Genomic DNA, 12,554 nt, shown 5'->3' with positions numbered 1-12,554 from the left:
CTGTTGAATTAAACGACAAACCGTGTATTTGTAATCCAAACAAAAAATATATATTTTCGTTTCATATGATTAAAAAGTGTATTATCATCTAATACTGAGTTAAACACATATACATTGTATTACTCTTAAATAATATAATTAAATTTTGTGCATATTTGTTCACATTGAGAAATTTACAAAGATGAACATTATAATATAAAAAGCTTTTTTTTTTCTTTTTTTTTTTTACATAAATTAAAATGTTTTTTTTCTCTATTTTCGTTTATTTTAATTTAACGCAAATTCCACATCTTAGGTGATTTTGAAACGGTAAACAATTTTAAAACAGTATGTACGTATTATTTAGTTAAAAAAAAAAGTGTATGGAAGATATTTTTGTAAATTTATATGGTTTATTGCTTTATTCTTTGTCTTACATTTTATTCCAATTTTCCAAATATTATGATTTTTCCTCTTTTTTTTTCTTTTTTTTTTCTGAGCGAAATGACATGATATATTTAAATAGTAATTTACAAATATATCGTACAAAACACATTCCGCCATAAAATTATATCGAAAAGTTGATAACTTCGTTCTTTGTTCAAGCTATATAACTTTTCCCGTTTGTTTTTTGTCTAATAAGTTTGATAGATTTATCCATTTTTACGAAAACGTGTCGCAAACATTTGTTGTTAAAAATTCACTCTTATGTTAATGAGGTTCACACTTTCATATATTATTTAATAATATTTGGATACATTGAAATAACTTTCTAATATATAAGGTACAATACTAATCAATCAATGTTATGCGCCAATCCATGGATAATAAACGATATCAGTTCCAAATATTTGTTAATGTAGTCAATAAATGTACATTATATAAAATGAAATTATTATTTATGTATTGAAATAAAATGGTCTAAGCTGCTGATGATAATTATTATAATAATAATAATAATAATAATAATAATATTTAAAAAAAAGAAAGAAAGTAAAATCCGTATATCATAGATTGGCGAAAATAAAATTATGGTCAACAACGACTTGCACGTCATGAACATTATTTTCACTCTGTTGTAAGTTTCAAGTAATGTTACGTAAAAATTGCAAAACTTGTAATAATAATGGATCTAACATACTTTCTTAAATATATAATCATATATAAAAAGCAACATTGACACTACACATATACGCTCGTGGTTTAGTTTTTATATTATCGACTTATGTATTCTTTGCAAATAATGTTTTCGAACTTGAAATGAATTGAAAACAATAGGTGTCGTATAAAAAAATACAAAGCGTATCCGTTGATGTTGTTTAATATTAACATATTCAAATATTCAAGTGAGAATGTTGTAATTGTACAATGAGATCTAAATAATGACGAGCAGAAAAATTCATTCAATATTTTATTTAAAAAATTCATAACTCACGCGCGCGTCTTCTCATTTTCTTCTCATATTTTTAGCCAGAAGGTGCTTTTAATAATTATTTTCGCGATAAACTTTGCAACGTTGAAATATAGTAACGCTCAATATTATTATAAAACGCAAGTTTCATTATACTAATTTTTCATAATCATGCTGACACTTCGAATAAGTATAATAATGCGCGTGGTATGTTGTTTTTTAGGTAACAAAAAAAAATGTAATATTTAAAAAACAGTAAATTTATTCCTTTATAATTATTAATATTGCAAATAATAACTATCAGTGATACTACATTTCTTTATATTTGATAATGTTTTACGAAAGGAAATGAAAATGTTCAATAAAAAAAGATAAGAAACAAAAAAAAACAGTAAAAAGATAAAAAGGAATGTGAGTTTGAATATAAATCATCTCCAAATTTCGGCGTAAGCATTAGTACTTATAATGAAATAGAAAGTCATGAAAGTAGTGTATTTATTTCGTTTGATTATAAATTAAGTTTAGTAATATGTTCTTCACATGAACTCTATATAGTCGCAACGTACTGTATTGTAATTGAATTCTTTAACTAAGGAAGTGATCTAAAAAATGAAATTCATTGAAAATAAATTCAAATGTATTTACACTTATTCTTATTATATCTAAAAAGTATTCAATAAAAATTATCATTCTTTGAGTTAGTAAAAGAAAAAAAAAATTAATATGATAGCTGAACAAAAAGTGCATGAAAAGTAAAACCAGTAACAAATGTTATGTATATTCAGATTCTCTTCTGTAGGTTTCATTAATGTGCATTTCTTGTATGTTATACAGTATTATGATAAAAAAAAAAATAAGAGAATAAACATCAAATAGCAAAACACAGCTGTATCTTTTATTTTAACATATTTACTTTCCAAAAAAATCCAAATAATCCAATAATCTAACGAGTATTATAATAATCATCAGGAAAACCAGTAAAAATCGCACTACGAAGAAGGTACGTTTTTATCATGTATATTAACATTATTAATACCATTGTTTATTAGATTATCCAGATAAGATACTTGTGCAAGATTTTTGCGAGCTTCGTGCATACGGTATAATACTGGACAATCTAAAGAAGTACAATCAGGATCATCTCGTCGTCCTACACAAGAGTAACATATCTGGAATAATATCAAAGTTTATCATCATATAAAAAAATATATAATGTGTGTGTGTGTGTGTAGGAAAATTAAATTTTATTTAATAATATCGAATGGTATACTTACTTCGTTAAATTGCTGATACGTACGTTCAAACCATCTTATTTTTTCGTAAATTGTGAGGATTGTTTTATCAGGTTGTGCCATACACTCTGAACAAATTTCATTAGTAGACTGTTCTCCGCAAATGTTACACACAGTTGCATTAAAAAATTGACAAATAGTAGATTTTTGATTTTTTGTATTTAAATAGTCTAATTTATCGAATGATTGTCGATGGGACATTTCTTGATACCTGTTTAGGATTTTAATACGGTATTATATAATAATAAGATAATATTTATACTGAACACCTATAAATAATTATATACACTAATCATTTATTTTACTACATATTAAACAAAAATATTGAAAAATACCAATCTAATAGATAGAAATGTAATTTATGTAACTTACCAGTTATTAACATCAATGCCAAATAAATTAAAACACCGATTTAGAGGTGGTATAATAACTTTGGTTATATAATAAATAGAGTTTGGATATAAACCAGGATCGCACATTACTTCCCATGGTGTACGAACACAATGAATTAGTGCTTCATTTGGTGCACCGGCAGAAATAACATAACGCACACGTTCACCAGTAAGGGGTATTGCTCGAGGATCCTTACGTATTAATCTGCGTGTTAATTCTAATGCTGGGACAACAGCATTGGTTTTATAACCATCTAAACCACGAAATTCCTTAGCAAATGTTAAATCCTCTATTGAGACTCGCCTACATAAAATTTTATTGAATTGTCTAATAAGGTATTTTTTTAATAAAGAAATGTCTGAAGTATCAAATAATATTTTCAATGACTTTTCAAGGATCTAAAAAGTATCATTAATTATTATGTAACTTACTTTGTTAATTTACTTTAAAATAAAGATATTTTTATTTTTTGTAAATAGTATACCTTTGAAACAGCAAAACATCCATCTCTACGTACAGTTTCAATACCTTTTGCTAAATATTCAGGAATTTTTTGATCGGAAGTTTCGTACATATATCCACAATAACGTTTCTTCGTCTACAAAATGAAAATTCATAGCTGTTATGTTTACATTTAAAGAAAATAATAATATTAACTATAATCAGAAACTTAATATTGGTATTTTTTTAATAGAGTAATTTTTCTATTTACGCAGGTAATTGGTTCAACAAAAACAGGAACCATGAAAAGCTGTTTAAAATAAGGATCCGCCCCACATTCTTAGATATGTATTTAGCTTTTACTGGGATAGTAAAGCATGTTTACACGATTACGAAATAAATTATACTGAAAAATCCTCAATTAAGTGTTTTTGCATAACTCATCATGGTGATATCGGGGTTCTAGTAGCTCAAGCACATTAAAGTAAATCCATGTAAATGAAAAAATTACTATATCTAAATTCAAAACCGTTATTATCAAAACAGATATATTAACACATTAACATTAATTTCTATAGTCAATTTTTAATTCCATTCGGTTGATAATACTGGCATTAAATGAGTTGCTTAGAAATCAATATAATTAAGTTTAGATAACAAAAATTAAGAAAAATAATGTTTTTTAATACATTGATTTTTTAAATGTTTGGTTTATTAATTTGGTCATAAAAATATATAAAATCTTTTTTCAAAGAATAGGCTCTGCAATAAAATAAGATGTACACAATGTGCAAATAAAAACGTTAAATATTAATTGGGACAATGGCAACATTTTAAAAACTTTAAGACTTTCGTCTTTTGGCAATTGAAAAAGATAAAGAAAACGAAGGACCGAGTAAATCCTTTAATAACTAAAAAGAATATTAATTTTCCATTAAAATTTATAAAAATCAGAAAATATAAACAAATAGACTTAATTGCATTGGCTTCTGAGCGATTCAAATCTAACAAAAGGACTTGTCCCTTTTTATATACACGTGAAAACCATTCATGTGAATTAACGTAGTAAATCTCATTGTCAGTAAATTTTCAAAAAAAATCATGAAAATTGTAATAAAATATAAAACCTGAACAAAATTACCGATAAATATCGGTACAAATATCAATATTTTCATATTTCAGGTTTTTATAACAGTATAAAGGTACAACTGAAAAATAGTAGTATTTCATGTTTCAATAGAATTCCCAGATTATAATACCTACTTGTAAAATAGATGGCTGAAGGATTTTTTCAAATTTTAGTTTTATAGGAGGTGGATTAGCAGCTGTAACAGTGTCCGCCATGTCAGCACCAATTTTGAATGCTTCTTTTCGTGATTTTCCAGGTAAAAGAATAAATAAAGAATCTGTATCTCCATAAACTACTTTGGCGCCCCATTTAGGTGTAGACTCCACTATTTTTATAGCACGTTCCAGTGTCTCCCTTCCTTTGCTAACAACACTGTCACCTATCTTTGAACAAGTTCAAAATAATAACTTTTTTATTGGGTCAATATTTATAATAAAATAACAGTTGTGTTCACATATAATTAATTCATATACCTCAATGCATGGCATTCTGCCACTAAAATTAGCAGATGTATAACCATACGTAACATTTGCTATCAATTTTAAACCTAACTGTTGTGAATGAAGCATACGCTGAAGATTATGATTATCGAACGAATGAAGTTTCATCGAATTTTTTACCATTATACGAGTATTTAATATTTCTGCAAGCATTCTTGGTAATACACCTTTGCGTACTTCAGATTTAACAAAAGCTACACCATTGGGCGCAAAATTCATTTTTCCTTGCAACTTTAAAAGAGTATTTCTATTAATTTTTAATGTTGTTGCGCCAAATACAAATGGTATAGACCTAATGAATATTTTATATTATAGTAAAATAATATTTCATCGAAATAAATATTAATTATACATATATTAGACTTTCTACTTACTGTCCTAAGTGTTCAACACGACCTAAACATGTTGAAAAGCAATAATTATAAGCAATTATAATGCTCGGATATAAACTTTGAAAGTCAAGAACTACAAGTGGATCTGTATAAAATTTAGATTCTGGTTCCATAATCAATGGTAATGCTGCTGGTGCACGCATTTTAGCTCTTTGTTGTATAGAAGGTGATACAGGAATAAAATTTAAAGGTTTTGCAAGTCTCAACATCATCGATTCAACGCGAAATTGAGAACCTCGTGAGAATACTTCATAAAATTGTATTCCGAAAAGTCGTGCATGTTCACTCGTTCTACCTGCAGAAATAATAAATGTTAAAGAACTTATAATATTAAATAAATTAAGTAATAAAAGAAGAATACTAATTTATTTTACCAATAATATCTAATTGAGAAAGAATTCTTAAATTTCCTGAAACCCTAATAACATAATAGTCAATTACTCTACTCTTCATTGCAATATTTGAATTTTTCCACCAGTTAGTTAATGTCTTATAGTTATGACATGAAATTCTTTCCTTCATCACATTGTACATAATACTTTCAAATGTATAACTTGATAATGCTAAAAGAATAAATTCAATAAATTACTATTTATTAAATATGAATTGTTATGTATTAATTTGTTACTGTACTATTAACCCTCTACAATGTCATGTAACTTTGAAGTCATACGTTTCAGAATATACATATATAGTGTAATTTTGAGAACTAGGACCGTTTACTGCTCTTTTTTAAGTAAAAATCGAAAAATATATAGAGGGTTAATAAAAATAACACTTATTAATTAATAATAATTAATAAGTAAAATATAATTTTTATATACATACCTACTTCATGTCTCATTATTCTCCAGATATTAAGAAATATGCGGCCTGGTACTTTTATTTCTGAATCTTCAGAGAACATTTGAAAACTATAAGTAGACGAAATATTTGGAGTTCTTGAAATGTATAAAGGAAATGGTTTAAAGCCCAAACGTGAAGCTCTTTGAAAAATGTAGCCCCAAGATGAAACTTCCACTTCCCAACCAATCAATATATCAGGATCACAGCGATGAATTAATGTTACAAAATTATTTAATAATTCTACCTCACTTTCTACATATTGTATTGAAGTTGGAATAAGAGGGATGTGAGAGTTAATGAAATTTATTGGTTGTTCACCAGACGAACGGATAATAATTGTCCCTATAATGATATTTAATTTTGGTATAAAACAATTAAATGAGTTAATCATAATCCAAAGCGATTAATTCCATTTATAGAATTTTTAAAAATGTTTTTATCAAAGTACTTGATTAGTACTTAACTTTTCATATTTAAAATACATTTCTTTAATAATCAGGCTTAACACTTCTACTTTTCTCTACTTTTTGTTATGTGGAATTAATCGATTTGGCAAAAAAGTGGCTTAAGTATAAATATAAATAAACTACAAATCATACCATACTCCATTTGCTTTACATCAGAAGATATTGGAATATCATTGTGAATAGCATAAAAAATTGCTTCTATAGGGTCATGTTGCGGATTAGGTAGAAAATCTTCACGTGTAGGAATATGTACTTCCACAGAAAGTAATGTTATATATTGATGCTAAAAAAATTATATGAATATAAATTTAAATTACATCCTATCTCATTGTTTATATTCGAAATTATATATAATTTATTTACCATAGTTAAAATCCTAGAATTTTGAAGATTTTCACGTGAAGCATTGCCGATTTTTTCATGTAGAGAATATTCTATCTGTCCATGAGAAATTCCTAGATATTGTGATTCTCTTTTATTCTTGTGTGTTAATGTATCATTAAATGTATTTTCTAACGTGTTCTTCTTTAATGAATTAGAATTACTAGAAGAAGGAGATTGCCCATTTGTAGAAGTTTTATTGTTGTCAACTATACAGATTCATGCAAAAAAATTGAATTATTAATTCCTAGAAAACATATGCAGGGTGTCTTGTAACTGGAGCTAGCAAGGGGATGATTCAACATAAAAATGTTGTCAATTTGTTGACAATTTGAAAATGTGTCTAATAGACGTGCACTTCACTGAGCTTACAATCCTATAAACTAAAAACCTTGTTCAATAAGTATAAGAGTAAAAACGATAAAAGAAATTTCATCATATTTACAATATTTATAAACATATTAAGAAACATAAAAATATTATTCGAAATATCCAAGAATAAGATAGTAAAATCCGCCGAGTTGAATTTGGAACAAGTGGCATGTAGACTTGACAAATTTTCAAACATTTTCTTCCCGAAAACAAAGCCTCATATGAAAAAATTGTATTCTATATTATCGACTAACTTTTTCATGAAGAATCAGCCACTGAATCAGTACTATCAATTACAAGACACCCTGAATAAAATACATTTTGTATAAATTAAAAAATAATATATTTATAGTAATACTAATTTTGTAGTAATAATTTTATTGTGTAATCATTCTTACTTAGTTGATTTTTTATAGGCGGGCAATTCTTCGATTTCAACCATGCTTTAACAGATTTTATTTGGGGAGGCTCCATAAGAGTTCTTATTGTCAATAAATTATAACCAGCGAGGACTTTTTTCATATGATTTGACTTTATGTTTGATCCAGCAGGATAAAATTCATTTACTTTCATTCGCCGCCATAATTTAATTCCTGTAATTCCCTCTAAACTTGAATTAAATGAAGTAATCACTGGTATATTGAAAGTGTTAGAAGAGATTTCTTTTTGCTTCATTAAATCAAGCTTATTACTAAAAAATGGTTCTGCTCGAGTCCTCTTTGAAATATCACATGTTGCCAAACTTTGTAATACACGTTCTCGCGTAGGCGGATTAAACTTCGTTATAATTGTAATTGGAACTTTTTTTGTTTGATTGTCCTTGCTTACGATATAAGTGGACTGAAAAATTGGAGTTTCATTTCTTATTTTTTCTTCAATATATTGTGTAAATGTTACGTTGTGTATATTTTCTTCTGTATCTCCTTCAGAAACATTTAATTCATTAATTTGAAATGATAAATCAGTTGGAAAATTAGAATAAGTTGTTTTGTCGCTCTTATAACTAATATCTGATTTCTTTTGTTGATGATCTTTAGATAAACTTTTGATATTTAGATTACATTGAGATACTTCAGGTTCAGTTACATTACCTGTAAAAATAATATATTCATTAGATGTTTTTATATTATTATTATATAATATATTCTTATATTTTCTAATGATTTTTTTACATTTTAGATCATCTGATTCAGAGAATACTAATTTCCTAGGAAGTATTTTACAATCTTGTTTTGGAATCTTGGAATTTATTACATTTTTATTGGTAGATTGTAATGTTTTAGGAGAACTAATAATAACATTTAATGGTGAATAATTTCTTGGCGAATTTGGACTTTTTTTTAGTAGCCCTTGCTTATTAATCTTTGACTTGTGCATTTTTTTTTGTAAATTTTCATTATCCATACTCTTAGATTGTATAAGTTTATCACAGTTATGAGTTTTAAAATCATCTGTTTCCTCTTCCAGTTCAATATCAATTACAGTTTGTTTAATAGATGATTTATGGTAATTATATGTACAACTACGCTTTTTTAGTTCATCCGAAATTATTTTATCTGTATCTATTGTAGTGGAAATTGGATGATTTTTAGTAGAAAGTGCTGATGAAGATGATGCAATTTCAAGATTTGATTCATCGATATATGACTGCTCTGCATGTTCTATTTTCTTTTTCTTACATTTTTTTGATGAACTACTAATTTTATCAGATTCTGTATTCCTCTTTCTCTTCTTTTTAGATTTTGGACTTTCTACAAAATCATTGGCACCATCAAATTGGGGAAAAGTTAACGTATTTAAATTATTATCACAATCTGTTTGCATATTCTCTTCGTTTGAGTTTTGTAATTTTTCTATTGATTTAGTTGGTTGATTTTGACTAAGTTTAGTCAGGTCCAAATTCGTCAAATTTAGCTGTTCATTTTCATCATCTTCACAATCAGATAATACTTTATTATCTTGTTCTAAATATTGAGATCCTAATATACTATCATCATCTATAATTTTTTTAACATCATCGCTTTCTGATAAATCAGCTAACATTTCCACTAAATTCATATCATCTTCATTTACTACAATAATATAAAAAACAGAAACAAGATTATTTGTAATAGTCCAACAAATGTTTAGTAACTTATTAATTATTAGTAAAATATATTTTCAATATTTACAAGAACTTGTATTGTTAGACTTGTTCTCGGTTGAAAGAGTTTCTAATGAAAAATATGGAGATAAATCTTTTAAGTTATCCAATTTTGTTTGTTCTTTTTCATTTATTTTTTGTGATGAAAATGGTGTAATATGGTTTACAACACACGAAGCATTTAATGAATCGTCATCCTCTTCTGCTTGTAATGGATAAGAAGTTTCTAAAGTTGAGTTTGATAAAGTTATATTCTCACCCTCCTAGAAAAAAATAAAACGATATATATGCATTTGTAAAATGATTTCAATTTGAATTATATATTATATAATAATATACACAGCATAAAAGGCACCTAATTTAATTACCTTGAATCATTTTCGTGATAAAGTTGCTGATAAATAAAGCGATCAAAATGGAATAAAAACTAAAATAGATTATGTTTTGACCTTTTTAATCTTTATAAAGTGCCTTATAGTAGATGCTAAAAATATTGTTGATTAATAAATTATTGTTATATATTTGACGGAGAAACTATTAGCAAAATTGCAGACGATTATGAAAATCTGTCTCATGTAATTTCTGATGAAGCGATAAATAAAATGATTAGGCATTCCATTTAAAAAAACCAAATAGACCTTCACATCTCTTAAATGTATCCACTTATAAAGAAATCATGTACACCATATTATGGTTTTTTTAATACCATGTAATCTCTGCAGAAATAATTTGTTGTTTAATGTACAATTCAGAAGTTATTTAAGATAATTAATTTAGGAGCTTCATACTGTATATTCATAATAGTAAAAATATATTTATATAAAAATACTAATACATACCTGTAGAATATCTTGAAGTCTTTGAAGGATTCGTTGTTCTTGATTATTATCATTAACTGTTGGTAGTACAATTCGTTTTTCAGGACTTTTAGGATATAATAATTGTGAATTAACATCTTCCAAGCCAGCTTGTAATCTTCTTGTTCTTTCCTGTTTCCAAATTTCAGCAAGACCAGGATTTAATTCTATAACTTTACCAATTGCTCGTCGATTTAATATATCATTGGCTTGCGCATCTACTTCTAAGGCACATATAGTTTGACGATTAACAGACATTGGAAGATATTTTTGCGAATCATAGGATTCTAAATTATTCATTTGGTTTGTTTCTTCTTTAGTAGTTGAAAGTGAATTCCAGCGATGTTTAATACTTTTTATATTTATAAAATTCATACCGTACAAATTATAATCCATCATAAATTGTAAAATAAATGGAATATGTGCTTCATGTGGTTGTAATTTCAAATTGCTTATTGAACCATTCTGAAATTGATATTTTGTGTTATATATTCATTTTCTAGCAAGTATAACAATAAAGTGTACAAAAAGTATACATGTAGTATGTATAAACATTTAACATCTTCGTGACAGGAAATGTAGTCAAATGTCATTTCAAATTCTTTATATGTTGTATTCAGTTAAATGTGTTGACCAACTACTGTTTGCTGTGAAAGTGTCAATATATACAGTGGTAAAAAACAAGGGTCAGACATTTAAGATCATAGACGCAAACATAATATGTACAAATCATAGATATTCGATATGTCTTCCTTCCATTTGAATGTAATTCTGAAATCTATAGAACCAGTGTATTTTTAAGCAAATTCTTCTGCGTATATACAATATGTTGCCAAGAGACTTGCTTACGATACTAAACACTCATAAATAATAAAAGTTAATGTACTTCGAAAGGTTTGGTTTTAGGACTAATGTTATTTACACATTTTTTATTTTTCTTGACAAGTATTATAAACTCTTAAAATATATCGGATCTTTTTTTTACCACCCTGTATATATAAATTTATAATTATATTAAAATTAAAATACACATACTTGTAACAAATCTGCTACTTTCTTTATAATAGACGGAGTATAAAAATAAATTTTAAAGAAAAGATGTTCCCTTTCATGATATCCATAAATGGGACTGTAAAATATTGGAATACAGTCATCATCTTAATAATCAATAATATAAAAATTATATTATAATATATGTATATAATATGTATAATATATTTTCTTTCTTTTTTCTTTTAACTTAAACATTTTCTTACATTCCACGAACTAATTGTATTTTGTAAACGTGTTGAGTTCTACATGCTGATTTTCCTGATGATATGTTAATGGCATTGTCTATCGATGAACTTAACCGATGCATAAAACTGTTTATATTTTCTTTTATGGTACATGGTACATACATATATGGGAATACACCATGTATATGCAAACATGTTTTTTCTCCTGAAAATATAAACATGACATTATATTGCAGTAATTATTAACAAATAATAAAGAATTAGAGAAAACATTCTTCAAATAAAGATTGAATTATCGATAATTATAAGTAAATAAATTTAACCTGTTGAAGTTGGGCCAAATATTCTAATCACAGGTACACGTTTTATTTCATTTCCTCGAAATTCGGAAAATGTTGGATCCAAATCAGAAATAGGATTTGTTTGATAACTATCTATTGTTAATATTCTAACAGAAAACATAGTTTAAGATTATATCAAATTTATGATTATATAAAAGTTTATACTACTATAAAAGAAAAAACAACACACTGAACAATTGTATCAAAATATTCACTTCATTTTATGGCACCACTACACCATTAAAAAATACAAATTTGCATTTGTTTATATGCATGTCATATATAATATCATCACATTGTGTAATACAGAAACAGATCATAGCGCTATCTGTATTAAAAAGTAGAATTAAATGTTACCTTAATTAATATATT

The 12,554-nt window shown here is 26.4% G+C and overlaps 1 protein-coding gene across 2 annotated transcripts; it reads right to left on the bottom strand.

Moving 5' to 3' along the window:
- Positions 1-2,176: 2,176 nt before the first annotated feature.
- LOC122515216 (DNA polymerase zeta catalytic subunit) lies at positions 2,177-12,554 on the bottom strand. 2 transcript variants are annotated; one of them, XM_043632479.1, is made up of 19 exons: positions 12,398-12,554; positions 12,165-12,289; positions 11,860-12,046; positions 11,639-11,732; positions 10,586-11,068; positions 9,775-10,009; positions 8,776-9,675; positions 8,002-8,694; positions 7,214-7,440; positions 6,983-7,133; positions 6,366-6,725; positions 5,912-6,100; positions 5,520-5,832; positions 5,119-5,437; positions 4,780-5,028; positions 3,560-3,673; positions 3,055-3,473; positions 2,665-2,893; positions 2,177-2,559 (listed from the first exon to the last, which is right to left on the bottom strand). In XM_043632479.1, exons 1-19 carry the CDS (start codon positions 12,400-12,402, stop codon positions 2,380-2,382), a joined length of 5,472 nt encoding a protein of 1,823 aa, XP_043488414.1. In that variant the 5' UTR covers positions 12,403-12,554; the 3' UTR covers positions 2,177-2,379. The 2 variants fall into 2 exon arrangements, with proteins under 2 accessions (XP_043488414.1, XP_043488413.1); XM_043632478.1 differs by having other exon boundaries at positions 12,165-12,554.

Source organism: Polistes fuscatus, unplaced genomic scaffold (genome assembly GCF_010416935.1).
Source record: "Polistes fuscatus isolate 324 unplaced genomic scaffold, CU_Pfus_HIC Scaffold17, whole genome shotgun sequence".
Classification (NCBI taxonomy): Eukaryota; Metazoa; Arthropoda; class Insecta; order Hymenoptera; family Vespidae; genus Polistes; species Polistes fuscatus.
This window is presented reverse-complemented; position numbering and strand designations above follow the sequence as displayed.